Genomic DNA, 20961 nt, shown 5'->3' with positions numbered 1-20961 from the left:
CCTTTGTAATTTTTTTTAAAAAAAACTTCCAATGTGTTCTTTTTCTTTGAGTACGGCATGCTATTGTGTTCTAGGGTCCTTGGTGCTCCGAGTTTGGTTGTTTTCTTGCAAACATTTCATTATCCAATCAGCACTGATAATATTACCTAGTTGGGTAATAAAACGTCTGCAAGAAAAACCACCAAGTACAGAGAGCACCGAGGTCCCCACAGTTCAACCTTCTGTTGGGTCTCCTTTGTGGCTTTATAAAGTTAAAAAAAAAACTCCAAAGGGTGAGGAGATGCAGGCTTAACAATCGGAGTGGTGCACTTTGTGATCCGTAACACTTGTCAACGCATCATAATGTTGTGTAGAAGTGGCTGGATTTTCTTTCCCACGGAAGAAGCAAAAGGACTTTTCTGCCTCACAAGTTGCCTTAACATACAAATAATTTTATTGATTATGTACTGCAGAACAGATAGCATTAGTCAGAAGATAACATGCGGACAAAAAAAACAAATGTGTTTAAACATGACATGCAGACTCGTTGCTCTGTGTAACTGGCAGATTCACACTGCCTGCTGTCCAGTGCAGAGGCGAGTTTGAGAGGTGAAAGAACGGGAGCCTTTCCCCCAGCCAGCATGCTAGTATTCTATTGCTTCCTTGCGAGTCAGGGGGAGCGTGACCTGGATAATGCTGGCCACGGGCTGAGCATGTGGCGGGCTGGGAGCTGAGGCGCTCAGGATATTGTGGGCTTAAATTGCACTTGCTTTTTTTTTTCTTCTTCACCTGAAAAGAAATAGAAGGCAGATGATGCTCATCTGCCTTAGAACTCAACATTGTCTGACTTCTGCAGTCCCTTTTTTTTTTCACCCCGTCTGGACATTAGCAAATAGAAAAAATATATTTTCATCTCTTAAAAATACATTCCACAGAAGTTGAAGGATTCTCAAGTGTTTCATACGGCAGGAAGACCAACATGCCTCTCCCTTTGTGCAGGTATGGAAGGCAGATTTGGGCTTCCAATAGCTACAAAAAAAAGAGAAAGTAATTCCTTTGGTCTCCAACCAAGAAGGAAAAAGGGAGGGAGAACGTCTGCACAGCAGTCTCCCCCCTGCTCTTTCCCTTCTTCGGCAATCACGTTGGGCTTTTAACTAAAGCAGCAAAACACAGCCTTCTCATTATGTAAATTGAGCGGGCAGGGAAGGGGCATCATTTCAGTGCTTCAGGGGCACCGCCCTTCTGCTGCATACATGCAGGGCTTTTCTGACCAACCCTATGGCTAAAAACCCTAAGTTCTTGGCACTCAGATGTCAGCGTTTTATCACTAAATCAGTCTTGCCTCCTAATGGCATACTAAAGTATGAAGCGAAGTACTGTCTACTCTGGCTGGCAGCATCTTGCCTATGGGTCTCATGAAGTTGGGACTTCATGCGTACAAAACTCTAATTTGGTCAACGAGATACCTGGCTCTCGATCAGAGCTGCAGTGTTGTTTCAGCAGCGATAGGAATGGAGCAAGAACAGGTCATGTGCTTGTTAAGAAGCGCAAGTCTCCTGATCTCCTGGCGGGAGAAGCTGCATGGTTTTAAGTTTCTTGAGTTAAAGAAAGAAAAGAAAAAAAATTCACGTGCATCAAATACAATTACAACACTGGATTATCTTTTTTGTTCCTTAAAAAAATCATACAATTTTTCAGCATCAGAAAGTCCCTGGGGGATTCCCTACGGTAGTTATACATCTTACAGTTTAAAACACAAATTAATTAGTTCACCCCAAACACTGGCAAATATTTACAAATACACTTTACAGTTGTTTTTCATTAAAAGTGTGCAAGCTGAGCCAATCTTCATGTCCTGAAATCCTCACTTATGTCCACAAATACAATCGGCTCTTATTGCACTCAGGGTTAGCCTTTCTGTAGGGTTTATAATCCTGATTTTAATGGAGCCGTTCACTGAATAACACCCCTTCCCCTCTCTGGCAATAAGGATTATTTATTGCTCTACATCTAGTTTAATATAAGATTGCCGACGCGGAATTGCAAAACTGAGAACGGGAAGCAGACTCCCTGATATGTAACAGTGAAGACACGGTCTTAATATTTAATTAGGGAAAACACATTCCTTCTGCAGAATCTTATTTCTGCCCCCACCCAGTAGTCCCTGATAAGAATGGATATGGTAGCTATCAATTCAGTGGATTTTGTAAATACACAGAGCAGAAGAAAACTTTGCTCAAATGAGGACAGGTTTATGTCCCACGCCGTTCTCAGAAAGACCTCCTCTTCCCAGCGGTTCAAGTATATTCTAAGGCAGGCGGTGTCCAACCTTGACCACTTTTAAGACCTATGAACTTTAACTCCCAGAATTCCCCAGTCAGCTATGCGTAGCTGGTTGGGGAATTCTGGGAGATGAACTCCGCATCACGCCCACACCCCCAAAATAAAGATTGTGGTACTGGAGAAACAAAGCTGATCCTATCAGCTGAGCCAGAGCTGCGCTAGCATGTTGGCAACCTTTTAGAGCTAGCATAAGCTTGTAAGCTGCCCTGAGTCTTCGGAGAAGGGCGGGATATAAATGGAATTAAAATAAAAAAATAATAAAATAAATTAAACTTCTGGAAGGAATAAAGAAATGAAAAGGCCTCTACTAAGGTATACGGACCACTTATATTGGGGCTAGGACAAGTTCCTTGTTTTTCACTAGCGAAAGCTACAGAGTTCTGAGGAGTTAACTGAAGTAATCTTGGAGATAAAAAAAGAGATTGTCCCTGCCTTGTTGAGTTAAAAGACTGAAAATTAATATTTTCAGGGGCTGTGTTTGCCTGTCATAGTAAACTGACATCAACACGTTGAACCTGGTTACTGAATTAAGCTACTTTCTGCGTTTGGACAATGCACTGAACCATAATTTAATCCAAGGGTTTCAAACGGAGTTGGGCCAGCCCAGGAAGGAAAGGATCTTTTTATAAGAGGGTTATAATCTTCGTAGCCATCAGTCTAGCACAGGTAGACGGATTTAAAATTTATTCTGGCCTTTGCTCTTCCCTTTGTCTGTTGGCTGCAAATTTTATGACTGCCTCTGATATGCAGGCTAACAATGATTCAAAGTAAAGGGAACATTTATTTCTTGCTGAACTCTACCCATTAAATCAATGATTGGGAGAGGGTCTCACAAAAAATGCATTTATTGTTTTGGGAAAGCACTAAAAAAAATTGAAAAATCCCTGAACTACCCAAAGGGACTTGGATCAGTCCACAACCTAAGCCCAACCAACTACTACCAAGTTTAAGACTAATAGAGCTTAGCATGCCACTAAATGGTGCTCAGCTTTGCATAAGTGTCTTGGTTAAGTATCTAGTAGGGCTGCAGTTAAAAATGAGGCACAAATGAAAATGGCCATAATGCAGGGGTCTTCAAACTTGGCCCTTTTATGACTTGTGGACTTCAACTCCCAGAATTCCTCAGCCAGGCACGTGTGCCTGGATGAGGAATTCTGGGAGTTGAAGTCCACAAGTCATAAAAGGGCTAAGTTTGAAGACCCCTGCCATAATGTTAGCTGATTGAGCAACGTTAACACGTTAACACGGAATTTCATTGCTAAAAGCAATATGCTTTAGGAAGGAATTAAAACACCCTGTAGGAACCAGAGTCCTTAGAATTAGGGTTAGATGCTGCAATTCCCCCCTTCCCCCGGCATTGCAGTATCTCTGACCCAATTGAAGGAATGGCTCAAATAGCAGCAGAATCATTGCAGGTTTAATTTTCAAGTAGCCTGAGATCAAGAAGAATGGAGCTGTTTATATCATGTTTCATATGCTAAAGTGCTTTCTTTAATTCATAGTGGAATGGCTTCTTTTTGAAGGGGCGCTATTAAAAAAAACATCCTTTGGGGGGGATTAATCCATGAGCCTCAACTTATTACTAGATCAGGCACACAAAGCACGCCAAAGCACACTCATTAAAATGGCTACTACAGGTTGGTTATCACACAGAGCAAATAAGACTTTCGTGCAAACTTGGCACCCCTCGGTGGACGCAAATCAATTAAGGTTTTCTTCACTCCCCATCCCTCCACCCCCCCGCAAGCTGGAAGACTTGCCCAAAATTGGAGAATAAAAATAGTGTTACGTTGCGACAACCTATCCAGAAATTGCTGGAGCATGAAATAAAGGCTTAGATCTTTAAAAAGAGGTGCGAAACTTGGCGACCATCATTTGGTACGATTCCATCAAAGGCTGAGCCTTAGCCCACTTGAACTAACCCTGGTTATGCAAATACAATGTGCAGAAATGTAGTTTTGGAAGTAAGGCATTCAGTCTGACTACCTCCCCAATTTTCCCTTTATTCTGCTATGAGACAATAACCAGCTGTGATACCCTTTCATATGCCAAACCAACAGTGGATTGTTTCAGCTTCATGTCCGAAGCGGTAAGCAAATAGAAGCCCACAAACATTCTTTAACTTGCCTTAGGCTTCCCAGGTTTTTTTAAAACAAAAAACAACCCTTCCATCTCCTTTTATTCCCGTTCTGCTACAGAAAACGTGGCATGCAAATGGGAGCGTTAGTTTAGAGTCAAAATATTACAAGGTAAAAAAAAATAAATACCCTTTGTGGTTCCAGAACTGAATTTATGTTGAAATCCTCAAAAGGTACCAAAACGGCTGGTTTTTTCAACAGCAATGAAGGAATGACAACACTGGTTGTGTTCCCATGACATGTGTCCCCACCTGGCCCCTGTTCTGCCCGTGCATGAGTTTTTAAATAAAGTCTGATTGTGTTATTCAAATCCTTGTTTGACGTAAAGAAGAACTTTGCACATGCAGCATACTCTGGCTATAGTCTCCTGCTTCTGTTACATTTAGCATGCTGATGACTCCAGGCATGGCTGCCACAGTAAGTCTAAACTTTCTATTAAACTCATATTCAGTGGGATTAAGATGGCATGGAACACATGCACTTGTTAACGGTGCTTCTTTGTTTAGCCTATTGTGTGAACACAGGAATTCATCTTTGCGGGAAAGAGACTGGGATGTGGGTTCTTTTTCCTTGGGCAAAGATATTCCAATGGGATTTCCCCTTTTATATGGTTGAATAAGGTGACGATGGCTTAGAGCAGGGCTCTCCAATCTTGGCAATTTTAAGACTCATGGACTTCAACTCCCAGAATTCCTCAACCAGCCATGTTGACTAAGGAATTCTGGGAGCGGAAGTCCACAAGTCTTACAAGTTCAGAGACCCTTAGAGCAGGGCTTCCAAATATTTCCCTTCATTACCCAAAACTGCTTATCAAAAAGCCTCATCAAACTTTGAGGACCTGTTGTAACTCCCTTCCTCCAGCACCATTGTAACTTCAAACTGTCACAAAATGGATGACCGTAACTCGAGGACTACCAGCATTATACAAACAATAATCACCCAATGATCTTTATGTCATTTCAACAAATTATCAGTTGTAATTTCCTGAGCCTTCATCTTAATAGGAAAGCTTTGGGAGATATTTTAATGCACGTGGCAATCTTTAAAGTCAATTGAAACGTCCCTATCCTGGTTGGTAAAGGAGTCGTGTGCTGTTGCTCAAAGAAAAAAACAACAACAATTTTGCTCAGTTTTGGGTAACGTCTTCCCATCTGGGAAGCACTGGCTTAGAGGGAGGCAAATCTTTTTGAAGTACACAATGCTACACTCTGAGTCCTAACACCGTCAGACAGCCATCAAATGCTTTTGGAGGAAGAGATTGGTGGTGGGTGGTAACAAAAGGTGATGACTGACAGTGAGGAGGTGGTGGTTGATGGTGAGGAGGCGACAATGGAGGGTGGTGCTGATACAATCCTCCCCTCCCCTACAATTCCCAGAGGCAAGGGAATATAAGGCTATTCTGGAGGGCGGGGGGGGGGGGGGGGAGAGAGAAAGTAACCAAGGACCTGGTTTTGAATGCCAAGAACATCAACTCCATGCTTACTTCTCGGCGTGTGGGTGAAGCAACTTGCAGGGCAACACTCACAGGCAAAGGAGAAACACGTTACCCACAGATTCTCACACCTCAAAACTTTCCCATGTTTGCTCCCAGCTACCCAGACAACACAGAAGCTTTGCAGGTAGTTGCTTTGCAGTGAGGAAGGTGTGCAGGTGAGTGAACTCAGCAACCCACTGGCTGATTCTCCTCCCTTGACCCATTCCTGCCATCTGAGCCACCTGGGCTGGCTGCCATAATAATTGCATTTTTAATGAACTCTTGGGACCCGTGCGCCCCTCTTCTCAAATAGCTGGAGGGGGTGTTATTTGGTCACATGCCCTAGAAAGCCTCTGGCCTGGTCCCCTGCTCATTTTAGCACTCGGCATGTCCAGGCGCATGAGAGAGATTCGTTTAAAAGGGGAAGAGCAGCTAATTCTGATCAGTTCTCGAGTCTCACCTTGGCAAAACAGGGGCAGAGGCGGGTAAGAAGGCTTCCGATACAGCAGCATCTGAACAAAGCGCATAGAGGACGATGGAAAGCAGGCCTTTGGAGGGGTGGGTGGGCTGGGATGATTGTGTGAACGAAATTCAGTTTGCTGTTTCAGAGGTGGAAGAGGGCAGCCACTGGGTCTCTGGAAGATCATACGCTGGTCCTCCTGTCCAAGCAAGTGGTGAGGTAGCAGAAATAAAGGAATGTGTCCCCCCCCCTCCGCCCCCCTCCCAAGGATGTGCTGAAGAACTGGACAAATCGGACACCTCCAACTGCCGGCCACACACGAGTCTTCTAGGGCTTAGTTCAAGTGACGTCAGAACAGCCCTCACCGAGCAAAGCTGGGTCCCTTTGGATCGGGCTGCAAGTTGACTGGGAGCAGAGCGGGAGGCTTGTCGATGAGATTTGTCGTTGTAGACCCCAAGTCTGGCTGGGTTTGCAAGGAGTGTGCTGTGCCAACAAGAAAGGAAGCAAAGACCTTTTTTTTTTTGAGGCCAAAGAGAACCGGCCAACCTTTGCTGCTCCAGTCCCTAGTGCCAGTGGAGCAGGAGACGCTGGAGGAAATGACTCTCATTTTATTGCTTCTCTGAATGGCTCAGTCAAACATTGGTATGAGCGGCCAAACTGTTACGCTGCGGGGCAAGGAGGAGGAAGAAGAGAGGCTGCTACTGTGAAGCAGTGGCCCATGAGCCCCGCTAGGCCATTCTTCAAGAGTTATGGCCAAGAGGGGCCAGGTAAATGGCTCTCCGAAGCTGAGGACCACGCAGAGACGAGTCCAAAGTGGTTCTCCATGGGACTTTCAAGTCAAACCAAACCAAGAGCTTCTCCTGGAATGGAGTCAATGAACAGCCAAGTCGAGAATCCAAAGTTCTTGGAGGTTTCCAAGGAATTGCAAATTGAGGGTCTCCATTGATTCGCGCTCGGTAAAAGTTCCAAAGTGGGATTCCCCTGAGCAAAACCTCCACGTCCTCCTTCGTGGAGGAGGAGGAGAAGGCAAAGCCACCATTAAAAGAAAAGTCCATCCGGGTTTTGGGAAGGGGAGAGGGAGACGGAGGGTACTTGAGCACTGAAAGGGGGTAAAGGTCAGGCACCGTATCAGTTCCCCCCCCCCCCCATGGTGGACTGGCGGCAGCAGCAGCAGCAGGAGAAAGATGGAGTTCCAGGTCTGGAGGCCATGCAAACTGCAGCAGGAAATACGCTGGGGATACAGAGAGAGAGAGAGAGAGAGAGAGAAAGGACAACATCAAGTGTCAGTTTGAGAGCTGGTTTGATGTAACGGTTAAGATGCTGGCCTAGAAACCAGGAGTCTGTGTGTTCTAGTCATGAAAGCCAGCTGGGTGCCTGTGGCCAATAACTAGGAGACTGTGAATTCTAGTCCTACGTTAGGCATGAAAACCAGCTGGGTGACTTTGGCCTGTGTCATTCTTTCTCCGTCCAATTCACCTCACAGGGTTGTTTTTGTGGGGAAAATCAAGAGGAGTAGGAGCATTAGTTATGTTTGCTGCCTTGGATACCATACTTCAGTCACATTGGGAAAGAGCTCAAACCTACGGTCTGACAGCCGCGGATAGGAAAGTATTACAGAGGGTAGTGAGCACAGCACAAGACATTGTGGGCTGTTCCCTGACACCACTGGATGACCTTGCCAGGGCTCGCTGCCTTGGAAGAGTGAGGAAGATTCTCAGGGATAACTCACACCCTGGTCGGTACCTCTTTACTCTCCTACCATCGGGTGGGAGATACAGGAGTATAGCCAGCCGTACCAACAGGCTGAAGAACAGCTTCTATCCATGGGCTGTTAGGCTTTTGAACGGGAAATAATTTTTATAAACTTTATGCATGATTGACTTGCGAGGCCGGTGTGGTGTGCAATTAGCTCACGTGGTGTAATAAGATGGAGGGTTTGTGTCACTGTAAGCTGGAGGGTGGGGGCATGAAGGGAGGCTCAGCCAACCTCAATGTATACATGGTTGTACTTTGACAATAAAAGGTTCATTCATTCATACATTCTGAGGTGAATCTATTCAAGGAGGCCATTAAGTGACCGTCTTCCGCACAAAACAGTCTCCATTCTGTTTACAGGCCAATTCGAATGCTACATATGAAGGTCTGGTTTTTATTGTTTTTTAAAGCCGTATATTAAAAATGCTTGAGGGACAATTGTGCAAGGCCCAGCATGGAAGCCTCGCAGGTTAGTTTCCGCGTGTAGAAATTTTAATCCATGTACTTCATGTGAGCTATGTGTGCACTGAGCTCCATCAATATAACCAACTAAGTGAGTAGCTGAGGTGACATTGCACTCTGAGAGCAACGCCAGCAGCAGCATTCTGCAAGAAATCAAAATGAGGCCCACATTTGTCCATTTTTGTATCATTTTAGACTCTTGGTGCACTTCCATGTTTTGGTCTGACTTCTGGCGATTCCCAAATAGTCAGTTTAAGAGTTAACAAGAGAAGCAAAGTTCAATCAGAATAGAGCTGGGGAAGGGACCTTGGAGGTCTTCTAGTCAACCCCTGGCTCAAGCAGGAGACCCTATATATCATTTCAGACAGGTCCTGTCTCTTCCTAAAAACCTCCAGTGATAAAGCACCTACATCTTCTGAAGGCAGGTTGTTCCAATGGTTGATTGTTTTCACAGTCAGGAAGTTTCTCCTTAGTTCCAGGTTGCTTCTCTCCTTGCTTAGTTTCCATCCGTTGCTTCTTGTCCTGATTTCAGGTGCTTTGGAGAATAGCTTGACCCCCTCTTCTTTGTGGCAGCCCCTCAAATAGTGGAATACTACTATCATGTCATCCCTAGTCCTTTTCTCCAGACTAGCCATACCCAGTTCCTGCAACTGTTCATATTTTTTTGTCTCCAGGCCTTTAATCATCCTAACTGCTCCATGCTTTTTTCCCCCCAAAAAAAGTCTCATCGTCTTTTTTTGTCAGGTGGTGATCAAAACTGGATGCAGTATTCTGGGTGTGGCCTTACTAAGGATTTATAAAGCGGTGCTACTACTTCCCGTGATTCGAGGTCAGTCTTCCTTTCCAATCCAACCTGCAAGGTTGCTGTGTGGCAAAAAGGGAAGACAGGAATGCCACCTGGGCTGCCTAGAACTCCCGAAGGAAAAGACAAGAGACTGAAGCAAAGAAAAAGTTTCGAAAGAGGTGAATGCAATTCCCAGCCTTACCCTCAGCCAGTTCAGTGGGCTTCTGAGTGATCTCTGGACCACCGCCTCCGCTCCTCGGCCCTGCTGCTCGGAAATTGACGGGTCAGTTCCGCCTTGACCTCTGGCCTCCTCTTTGATACCAGTTGCTCAGAGGAGCTGTAGGCTTTTCTCCTGGGAGCAAAATCTTTGTCTTCCTGTATCAAAAGCAGGAGAAAGAACTTTTAACAAAGCAATCCCTTGTGAGTCACTTATACAGCTAGTCCTCGAGGTATGGCCACGATTCAGCCCAAAATTTATGTTGCTAAGTGAAACATTTGTTAAGTGAGTTTGCCCCATGTTATGACCTTTTTCTTTTTTTGCTGAAGTTGTTCAGTGAGTCACTGGAGTTGTTAAATTAGTTAAGTGAACCTGGATTCCCCACTGACTTTGCTCGTCAGAAGGTCACAAAAGGGGATCACGTGACCCGCTGGGACACTGCAACCGTCGTAAATATGAGTGACTTGCCAAGCGTCTGAACTCTGATCACATGACCACGGGGAATGCTACTACGGTCGTGTGAAGACATCACTTTTTTCAGTGCCATTGTAACTTTGAATGGTCGTCCCTAAACAAACTGTTGCAAGTTGAGGATTACCTGGTGGTGAACATCCACCAAGGGCCAAGTTAGCCATAGACAGAGATGGTACAGAGATATAAAAATTTAAAAAAATATCAGACAGGAGCAATATGGGGATTGGGTGGAGCTGGGAATCTCGAGTTAGCTGCAAGGTTTCTGGTGACTATGCACCAGCATGATTTACAAAACACAACTGTTCTGGTTTTCCACATTTGGAACCACAGCCTATCAACTCTCTCCTTTTATCCTAGTTGAGGATATTGTATGAATTTAACTTTTCTGTTTCTTTGCCCGGTCTAATTTGCTTCTCTGAACCATGGGGCTGGACTAAATGCTCTCTAGAGCCCCTAGTTCTAAACCCAGGTTTATTAATCCTAGTCCTACATTCAGGTTTTGGTTTCCCCCAAATAGTTCTCTCTCTTAAGGAGCCGATTAACTCTGGAAGTTCCATTCCTGCAGGCTTTATCTTCTGAGCTGAACTGATTTCTGCAAATCTTAGGTGGTGTTTAGCATTGAGTTTTGATTTTACTTTTAATTGTCCCACTGCTGTTTTTTTAGATGTGATTTGGATCCACTGGCTGTGACTTTTAATCCATTAAATAAGCCAAACAGACTTCTTACTGTACAATCCTGCACTTTCAGGCTGACGCCAGCAGAGTGCATTGTATTTACAAGATCTAAAATCCTTCAAACATTCAAAACTGTAGCTCCTTTCAAAAAAAAACCCCTGCACCTTTACACATTTTTAATTGCCACTTTCTGGTTTCATGAGCAGTGGGGGGGGGCGTGTGTGAGAAGACAAGACAACCCTTCCACTCCTTGCCGGAAAAAAATCTATATTTGATGATTGTTTTGCTGAACCAAACTGCTTCCGTAAAACCCTCCTCCAGGGAAGTCACTCCTGAGCATCAGGGACTGGGAGCCTAGCCAGTTTCACCTGTGAAAGATGGACACCTGCCCCCCCCCCGCAAAAAATGGGGGGGGTTTCAGCGGCAGAGAAAAAAGGCCTCCTTGATGGACCTTAGAATTTTTTAGTCACAGAATTACATCTGCAACTCTTGTTCTCTACACACTCACCTTTAGTGAAATCGGCGGCCACATAAATTTGTGTGTTTGTGTCCGTGTGTGTATGTGTGGGGGGGGGGAGAGAGAGAAAGATGTATAGATAATAGATATAGATGATAAGGCAAACATTGAAAGATGAATGAGAATGAGATGATAGATCACAGATAGACAAATAGATAATAGAGATATATACTGCTCAAAAAAATAAAGGGAACACAAGATAAGACATCCTACTATTAAATACAGTACATTGTGTTGTTTAAGCGTTCCCTTTATTTTTTTGAGCAGTATAGATGATATACATATAGATATATAGATAAAAGATATGTTAGAAGTTAGAGAGAGAGAGAGAGAGAGAGAGAGAGAGAGAGAGAGAGAGAGAGAGAGAGAGAGAGAGAGAGGGAGGTGTAAATTACTAGCGCATCAGAAAAAGAAAAATCAGGTACCTATTGTTGGTACTTCATGACAGGATCCGGAATTTGGTGAGGAGAAATTTGCTTCCCAAGAGTTACCCCAAATCAATTGGCAGTCATCATCCGCAACTACACAGGTTGCAATTTACAGGTCTCTTACTTCTCGATGGTGACAAAACTAAGCAAAAAGTCTAGTCAGCAGGTGGCTTTTAAAACAGCATTCTGAAGGTCAGTTAGGACAACGGGTCTTTTTGGCTGGGTATTCTAGTTTCTGAGACAAAATTCCTTTTCTGGTGTTCAGATGGGCAAGAGGGAGAGAGAAAAGCTGGCAAGGAACATGGCGAAACAGGAACGCAATCCACAACCAGCTCTAACCATCTTGTGAATTTTCTGGACAGAGTTAGACTCTGCCAAATAGGGCGAGACTGGATCGCTGATGTTCAGGACATCCTAATGGTTGCTGGGCACCACCCCAAAGCCAACAGTCACGCTATGTCTTTTCACCAACGCTATCTGACTCACGCAAGCATTCAGCACAAATAGAAGAGGATTTAATTTAGATCTTTCATCATCTAAGAGGCAACTTTCCAAATGCAATTAATATATAAAGGCTGGAGAACTACAACTCATTTGGGGCAGTTTCCACTGAAAAGGTTTGGCTTGCAGAGACATAACAGGAGGAGAACAAAAATGCAGTTCTGGAGACCGGATACTGTGGTGGCTTGCCTACTAACCATGGCTTATGGGAGAATTTCTCGGGGGGTCCTTAAGGATCCCCAAGAGAAATTCACGCACAGAACATGATTAGCTGAGACATTCAGATTTGGGGTGGAAGGAAGGAACTTCCAAAAAAAAGCCAAGGAAATGCTCACTGCTGTGAGCTGTGAGCAAGTAGGACACAATGATGTAATAGTCAAAGAAGACTTGTCGGATTCTGGGCAAGAAAATCCTCCCCCAGATTCTTGGAAAATCAGCAGGTTATAAATGGAATAAACAAGAACCTTCCTAACAATCATGGGATTTCCCAATAGGAATTTGGTTCCTTCCCTATATGGATTACTGGTGAGCTGCATTGCACCACATGTTGTACGCCAGTGGCCTTTCAGTGTCATGACAGGAGCCCGTCCTTTGAAAAGCGAGCACAGCCAGGACAAAATAGTAAGGGAAAAACAATTTTAATTCAATTAGATTTTAATTCCTTTTTTTTTCTTCCTTTCAGTGGTGTCTGGTTCTTGGAAACTGCCCGGACTAACTAGGCCAGGGGTAGGCAACCTTGGCTCTTTTATGACTCGTGGACTTCAACTCCCAGAATTCCTGAGCCAGCATGGCTCAGCGTGGAAACCTCTCCCTTTCCCCTCAGCATGGCTGGCTGAGGAATTCTGGGAGATGAAGTCCACGAGTCATCAAAGAGCCAAGGTTGCCTACCCCTGAACTAGGCCCTTGCAATTCACTTGGCAAGGTTTTTCATAAGTGGTTTGCCATTGCCTCCTTCCTAGGGCTGAGAGAAAGAGACTGGCCCGAAGTCACCCAGCTGGTTCTTCAGGACTAAAGTGAGACTAGAATGCAGAGTTTCCCAGTTTCCAGCCCGATTCCTTAAGCTCCGCACCAAACTGGCTCTCTTTTAATGAACTAAATGCAGTTAATGTGACAACTCCCAAATCTTTTAAAATCTGAAAGCAGCTCTTCTCAAAAAGAGTTTCTGGAGGATGGATTGCAAGCCTGGCGTGCTAGGCTGGATATATAACTGATCCATAAACTGAGCTGTTAGAACTTTCTATCTGTTGCAATTTGATTCCAGTTGCACAACACAAACAAAGACTTTGGAATGTGCTACTTTTAGACTCCTAGCCATTGTTATGTTTATCTGATTCGGCTGGTTTTCATGTTCTCACCACTGTTATTTTATTTTTACCATCGTCCAGCATTAAGACAGTAAGTACCAGGGATTGAGGGAAAATAAACACTATCAAGTAAGACAGCATTGGTAGGAACTCTTGAAAGAATCAAAACATATCCAATGCAGAGGGACTAATAGAGGCAACCACAAGCATTTTGTGATGGATTTAAGTTAATAAAAGTATAAGAATGGATGGGCGTGCCTATGTTGCTTAAATTCTTTTGCCTGAAATACTTTCATCCCAATTGGGCAGTCCAGCTAAACCTTTTGTCAATCTTGTGCTTAGATTTGTGGACCCCAAATATCTAACTCAACCAACCAACCAACCAACCAACCAACCAACCAACCAACCAACCAACCAACCAACCGCATTCTCTAAAGGAGTTCACCTGTAAAAAAAATGCAATCCAGAATCATCCTGATCAACCATACCATCTCCCAGATTACAGATTCTATTCCCCTTTATTTACTATTTCCGATCCCTCCCCCAGCACATCATAAATTGGCAAGCATTCAATACTTTCTAGGCATGCTCGATTGTCACACATGAAGACTGAAGAACCATTCCAAAGGTTCCCAAAGGATCTCCCCCAACACACACACACACACACACACACACACGGGAGGGGGAGAGAAAGGGGTACGGTATGTAGGATTGTGCCTGCCTGTGGTTACTTTTCATCTGCATGAAATTAAGCAGTTGAGAACTGCAGACATAACTGATGCAACGGCTATGCATTGTTGCAAATCCAAAAGGAAAGGGGAACTTTGACTGGCTGCAACTCTTTAAAATAGCCATGTTTTTTTCCCTAGGTGGCTTCTGCAAAATCCTGAGAAAAGGCACAACCTATATTCGTATTTTCATGTGCTCAACTACCTTTGGCCCTGAGAATCTGAAAAGCACAAATTAACAGTCCACATTCTGAAGAGAAGCTTGACCAAACTGAAGCAAGGACGGATGACCTACAACTCATATAAAAAGGCAGACACTGAGTAAGATGTTCAGAGGAAACCACTGACATGTTGATGTATTTATTAGTCGGAGTACAATGGGAGGGAATTTAAAGCTAAATGGGTTGTTTTTTTAGGGCCGCTTTTCTTTGACTTTTTTTCTTTCTCTTTATTTTTTTTTCCTCACTCTTTTTTTTGTTTTCTCTTTAAATGATAATATCCATTTATCCTTTCAATAATGATAAATAGTCAGCCTACTAATATTATGTTCAGGTTTTTATAAAGTTCTCCAGGGAGGGTTTTTTTTAGATGATATAATGAACTTTTATTCAGTGCAGGCAATTAATTAATGAAAATCATGAACTTTAAATTTCATGACAATTGTACGCTTCCGTCCTGTTTACTATTTTGTTCTCTGCATCCACTGCATTTATTTTTATTTTTCTTCATTTGGTAGCTATTTATTCTTTTTTTATATTTCAGTAAATAAAATCAAAAGTTAAAACAAACCCTACCTAGTGCAAAAATTAGACCACAACCCAAATCTGTTTCCAATATGCCCTGCCATTAAAACTGAAACAAATGTGTACCATATCAGAGGTACAACAAGATCCAAGCAGTAATTGCTTCTGGTCCTTGACATAAATGTGGGGAAATTCCAGACTATCCATGGGAACATAGGAAAGACCCAAATATCTAGGGGGTGGGTTTGCTATTGCTATTTATTAGGTTTTAAATATGTATTTTAGTATGTGGGCATTTATTTAATTTAGTTTTAACTTTTGTAATTTGTATTTTTATTCTTGCCCTGTTCACCGCCCTGAGTCCTTCGGGAGAAGGGCGGTATAGAAATATTATTAAATAAATAAATAAATAAATAAATAAATAAATAAATAAATAAATAAATAAATAAATAAATAAATAAATAAAGATGAATCAAGAAGTAGCAGATCCTAGAAATGTCAACTGTAGGACAAGCCCTTTTACTGCTACTCAGTTCTGCCGCAGCTCCAAGCACAGTTCAAGATTTAACACTTAAGGCCAGGGGAAAAAAACCAGCAGTTTGTGGAAGAGTTCTGAATGAAAATTAACCAACTGTTGAGTTTGAGGCACAAATGAACAGATTGTTGGAAAAAGCAAATCTCTTCCCTTCCCTTTGAGGTGTACCGAGATCTTGCTGCCCCAGCCCTTTTTAACTGTTCTTGAAATTGTTGTAATTCATATTGTTGTCAAAGTTAGGTTGCAGATGGACCATGAGGTATGCAAATCTAAGGGCTGAAAGTGCAGAGTATAAAAAAAATGTTGATGTACATGGAAGACCTACATAAACACCATCATCAAATGCAGGATAGATATGCCAAATCAGCAGAGCACCCAGATTATGGGGCATGAAATGAATGCTGATTGGGTAATTTCTGTCTAATGGAGTTGTACAGACACATCCTAAGCATCCTAAGCATACCACGTGAATTACATCTAAAACTCTCCTATAGGGCAAGGATATCAGTAGAACCACATTAATAGAGAAGTTGAGAAATGTATAGCGTTGAGTCAGTCAGATGCATACGAACATGTAAACGTGATTATTACCAGAATGGATGGAGGAAGGTTTAAGACCAGTTGAGACAGTTCCCTTGCTTAAAGCAAAGGTTCCAGCCCCAGAAAAGAGTAATTTCCCCTTTTTATAAACAGTCCCTTTCCGACCTTAATTTAACAATGCAACTATTCCAGAACAAAAGAACACACTTACTGGCATTACTGTGCAATTCCAAGAGGAAGCGGTCACGAGCTCATTGACGCAGCTTTTCTGGCTTAGCATTTCCGAGGCGCTCAAGTTACTTTTGGTCCTTCTAGAGTCTAGTTCTGGAGTATTCCAAGAATTTGTCCCGGCACTTGCCCTTCTGGAATTCTGCTCAATCGCATAGATGCGTGCCGTGGTCCCTTCTGGTTTGGAAGGATCAGTAGATGACCTACATGGAGTCCGAGGATTTACGTGTTCAACCTCTTTGGCTAGAGAGTCTTCCAAAGAACGTAATCCTCGTCTCGTCCGCCATGAGCTTCTTACCGTGACGTTCTTGGCCTCAGATGAGTTTGTCCCCAGAGTACTGTGACTCTTCCAACCGACCGTCTCCATGGGCGATTCGCTGCTTTTTTCGGTGGTGTCTGAAGGCCTTATCGTAATGCTGCTTTTGGAAATGACTGTTTCTACTCTGCTCCTCAGAACAGAGTCTCCATTTTTATCAGGCTCTGGTAACTTGACGGTTATGCTGCTCTTGTTAAATGAGAAGTCGTTAGGAATGCTGGCTGCATCTGCTCCTGGAGAGAGTTCACTTGGAATGGCTTGAACTGTTGCATGAAGCTGTTCCTTTGTAGCGTCAGCTGTGCTGCTCCGTGGAGTAATTGGCTCAGATGGATAAATGGTGATGCTGCTGGTCATTTTATGTGCTACCGTCTTACAGGTGGCAGGCTGTTTTTCACAGCTGGTTTCCAGACCAGAACCCACACCACCCATGACTTCCTTCACATCTTTCTCGACAATTGCAGGTTTGATGACGGCTTTCGAACGCAGAGCTTCTCTTGGACTAAATGGCCGCCGGGATTTCAAACCTGACATCGTGCCAGCTGCTGTCATTTTGGATGGCCTACTGAGGTCTTCGCTGCTTGCGCTTCTATTGTTTTCAAAGGAAGAGAGATGAGCAGATGCCCTGGAGGTTGTGAAGTCTTGGGAAGTGGTTTCTTTTTTTATTCCTAAGTCTAAAGTAGCAGAAATATTTCCAAATTTGCTTGTCCCTTCCTCAGTGCGGGATTTCTCAATGCGGTTGAGATTGACAGCTTTAGATCTTGTTGCTTTTAAGTCCAAATTGTTGCAGTTTACAGTTGACGAAAGAGCTTGGTCCGTTTCCTCTTTTTGAGCAATTGGATGGTTCTGCAAGGTATCTTCTGGGCTTTTTGAAATGAGCCAAGACTTCGATAAAAGAGAAGGTTTTGTCATTCCAAGTGGAGGCTCCACAGACTCTCGGAAGTTGACTACCTTTTGAGAATCCTCTTCCAAGTGCTGCCTGCGAGCTGAAAATGTAGCTTCCATCTTTGAGCTCCCGGATTCAGAAGTCAGGGTTTCTCCTGAGGGGTACTGCCCATAGGATGAAGAAGCACCATTTGGAGGACCACCATTAGTTTTGGAGGTGCGAGTCTCAGCGGTAAGAACCAGTGATTCCGTGACATGCATCTTCAGGCCCTTTTCAGAAGATGGTCCTGCGAATTCTGATTTGCTGGTCTGGTCTTCGAGGTCATCAGGTTTAACATGATGAGCGTCGTTCAGTGGCTGGGGTTCTTTTTCAACTCTATTCCTTGTGGTGTGTTCATTTTTGGGTTTTGAAGAGATCTTCCAAGATTTATGCTCCTGGGCTGCAGGTGGATAACGGCTAAGCACTGAAGGCTGCTCCCTAGATTTCTTCACTTCGGTGGCCGAGGTGCTGCTGTCTTTTGGCGGAGAACTGTTCACACCTAAGGTTGATTTGTCTTCTACCCGTTTAGCATCAGTTGAGAAAGAGTCTAATGCAGGATATGTGCCAGATGTTTTGGCTGCTCTTCTGCTGTTCATATTAGGGCTTGTAACTCGCTTGCTACTTTGGCCATAGCACTCATTATTCAATTCTCGACTGCGTAGCCTCTCCCGCCGGTGTTGAGGTGAAAGTTCCCGTGACTTATGCTTCGAAACTACTGACTCAGATGTAACAGTTCGATGCTTGGGTCGGTCGTGCTTAACTCGGCTGGGCACGTTCACGTCCTCCATCTCAGCTTCACCGTTCTCCAGCTCTTTCTGCTTTTTCATCTCTATTTTTATTTCTTCCAGCTGGCCCACGAGGATCTTGTTCTTATTCTGTTCACTCAAGTAGCTGTCGTGGAGGTCATTGTTTTTGGCTCTAAGGGCTTTAATCTCCTCTTCCAAAGACTCAAAATGTTTCATTTGGGTCTTAAGCTTCTCAATTTCTTGATTGAGGTCCCTTACTTTGTTGTCTTCTTGGTTTTTATTCTTCTGGTTTTCCGATTTGTTTCGAGTTTCATTTTCCACAAGCTTTAGGTAGTCCAAGCCAGCTTTTCTCCTGGTTTCCTTTGAGGATAGTGCTGAAGTTGTCAAGTCAACCTCAATCCTTAGGTCATTTCTGTCAATTATACTGTTGGACGATCTCTCCAACAGATTTGATGTATTGCGAGTTTGGTCAGCCCTATTAAGTTTATTATTCTGTTCCAGCTTTTGGGTGAGCTCTTGGATCAGCTTTTCGCTCTGCTTCTCCTTTTCAGTGAAATGTTTTCTTTCACTGACAAAAATGAGGGCTAAAGATTTCATCTTTTCCAGTTCACTCATTAAGTTTTGCTCTGTTTTATCAAGCCGGTCTTCTGACTGTTCCAGTTCTTTCACTTTTGCCCTAAGAACTTCCAGTTCTGTTGAAATCTTCTTGGTCAGGTTTTTCTCCTCGTTGAGGCTGAGGCAAAGCTGAGTACAGTCATTTTTACTCCGACCGAAAGCCTCCTCCAGTTTCTCCAACTCAGCCATTCGCTTCTGAAGCCTCTCGATTTCAGATTTCAGCTCTCGAGTGAGGCTCTCCTCGTCCTCAAGCTTGGTCTTCATCAGCTGGCACAGCTCTTCTGCCTTTCGGATCTCCTCGTCCTTGCCTTCTATTTTCAAGACTCTCTTTCGCAAGGTTTCCACGTCAGCCAACATGCTGGAGTTGCTGCCTTCCGCCTGGATCACTTTATCCTGCAAGTCTAAAAGCTCGTCCTCTGCTTTCTGGAGATTTCGTGTGGCTTCCTCTAACTCATCAAGGCGGCGGCTGAGACTCTGAAGTTTGAAGCGCAAATGCCGATTGGAGGTCTCTTTGTAAGACGAGTAGTCAGCCATGTTTGCCCCTCAGTTTATTTCCCTTTCCTATGTCTCAAACCAAATTTTCAGTTGGTGGGTTCTTTTCCGCGATTTCATAAAGCTTCGTAGAGAATCGGCAGCTAAAAAAGAGAAAGAAAGAAAGAAAGGAGAAAGTCAGTACAAAGAATGTGACCTCAGTTTTACCTTTGAACGTGTAAATAGTTTGTAAATGGTTTCATATTCGCTCACTTAGAGTGTAATTGTGATGTGTTTTTTAACATTTTCACCACAGCTTTTTTTTCGTAAAATGTTCCCAAATTCAAGTATGGAGCTAATTTGGAGCTAATTTCTACAGGCCTACAACCTGATCAACTATACCATTCATACAACACAGTTAACCAGGTCAGTTACAAGTCTACTGGTTCCTCGAGTCCAAGGCATTGTACAAATCCAGATTGTGGCTTAAACTCAATAAACATTTTGTATGTAACAACCACAGTAAGATTGCTTTCCTAACTCCTAACTCCATGCTAGGTTCAAATATCACACTAAGCCACAAAGGGATTTGTTTGGTTTTGGTTTATGAGACCTATGAATCCAGCAGTGTGTAAAATATTCTTTGTGGTTTAGTACTATGTCAGAATTAGATCACTGTGGCTTGTTCAGACCAAGCACAGTGTGTCTAACAAAGCAATATTTTAAAAGATATTAGCTTTTCCCAATATTTTTACCAAGTCTGTGGGCCTTCAGATGCTGCTGATCTACTATCCTAGCATAGCCAGTGGTGAAAGAGAAGTGGAAGTTCTTGTGATGGGATGTCTTACTAACCTGGAAAAAGCAGAAGAGGAAACAAGACCATTGCAAACATCTATGGAGAGTCTCAATCATCCAAGTCATGGTTGTCCCAAACATGCTTTTTCCAAAAGGCAATGAGACTTTCTTGTTTTCCCCCCCTTTGAAAACATTTCGCTTCTCATTCAAGAAGCTTCTTCAGATAATAAGTGAAATGTTTCAAAGAGGGGAAAAAACCCAAGAAAATCCAGTTGCTTTTTGGAAAAAAGCACCTTTAGGACAAGACCATTGCAAGAGACACCTTGGCCCAAGACAGTAGGGAGGCTTGTGGGGAGAAAGAAACTTAAAGCACTTCCTCCTTAATTACATTATGTACAGGCATGCTGGTTGAGGAATTCTGGGAGTTGCAGTCCACAGGTCATAAAAGGGCCAAGTTTGAAGACCCCTGTGTTATTATTATTCTCCTGGTAGTAAATATCTTCCAGAAATCCAAAGGGTGCTTCTTTCCTACATTTGCCAGCCTCAAAGGGCTTGGCCCCTGTAGTTGAACCATGGTTATTTGGCTTCACAAAGCTATTTAGCCTTTGACCCACACACAAGATCTTGCCAAGGCTGGGAAACTCTGTCTTAGTCCAACATCTTATTTCTCATTGTGGCCAAGGGACTGCTTCTCTAATGCATGTAAAAAGATGACAGGCAGAGGTGCATCGCTCCCCTGCCATTCTTCCCCTGCAACTTGAACTAGGCTGCTCGCAACTTGGGAGGTAAGGTTAGGTCTTCAAGGCTAATA

At 43.5% G+C, this 20961-nt stretch overlaps 1 protein-coding gene across 1 annotated transcript in view; it reads right to left on the bottom strand.

Annotated features, from left to right (window-relative positions):
• Positions 1–3687: 3687 nt before the first annotated feature.
• Positions 3688–20961, bottom strand: part of LUZP1 (leucine zipper protein 1) — a 55554-nt gene continuing 38280 nt past the window's right edge. The window contains exons 2-4 of the mRNA XM_083369331.1: positions 16269–19519; positions 9598–9770; positions 3688–7625 (exon numbers count right to left, since the gene is read on the bottom strand). Of these exons, the coding sequence (XP_083225457.1) occupies positions 9609–9770; positions 16269–19418 (3312 nt within the window). The 5' untranslated portion in view covers positions 19419–19519 and the 3' untranslated portion in view covers positions 3688–7625; positions 9598–9608. The remainder of the gene's footprint in view (positions 7626–9597; positions 9771–16268; positions 19520–20961) is intronic.

The sequence above is a fragment of the Vipera ursinii genome, assembly GCF_947247035.1.
Source record: "Vipera ursinii genome assembly, chromosome: 9".
Classification (NCBI taxonomy): Eukaryota; Metazoa; Chordata; class Lepidosauria; order Squamata; family Viperidae; genus Vipera; species Vipera ursinii.
The sequence above is the reverse complement of the archived record's forward strand: the minus strand, read 5'-3'. Positions and strand labels throughout refer to the sequence as shown.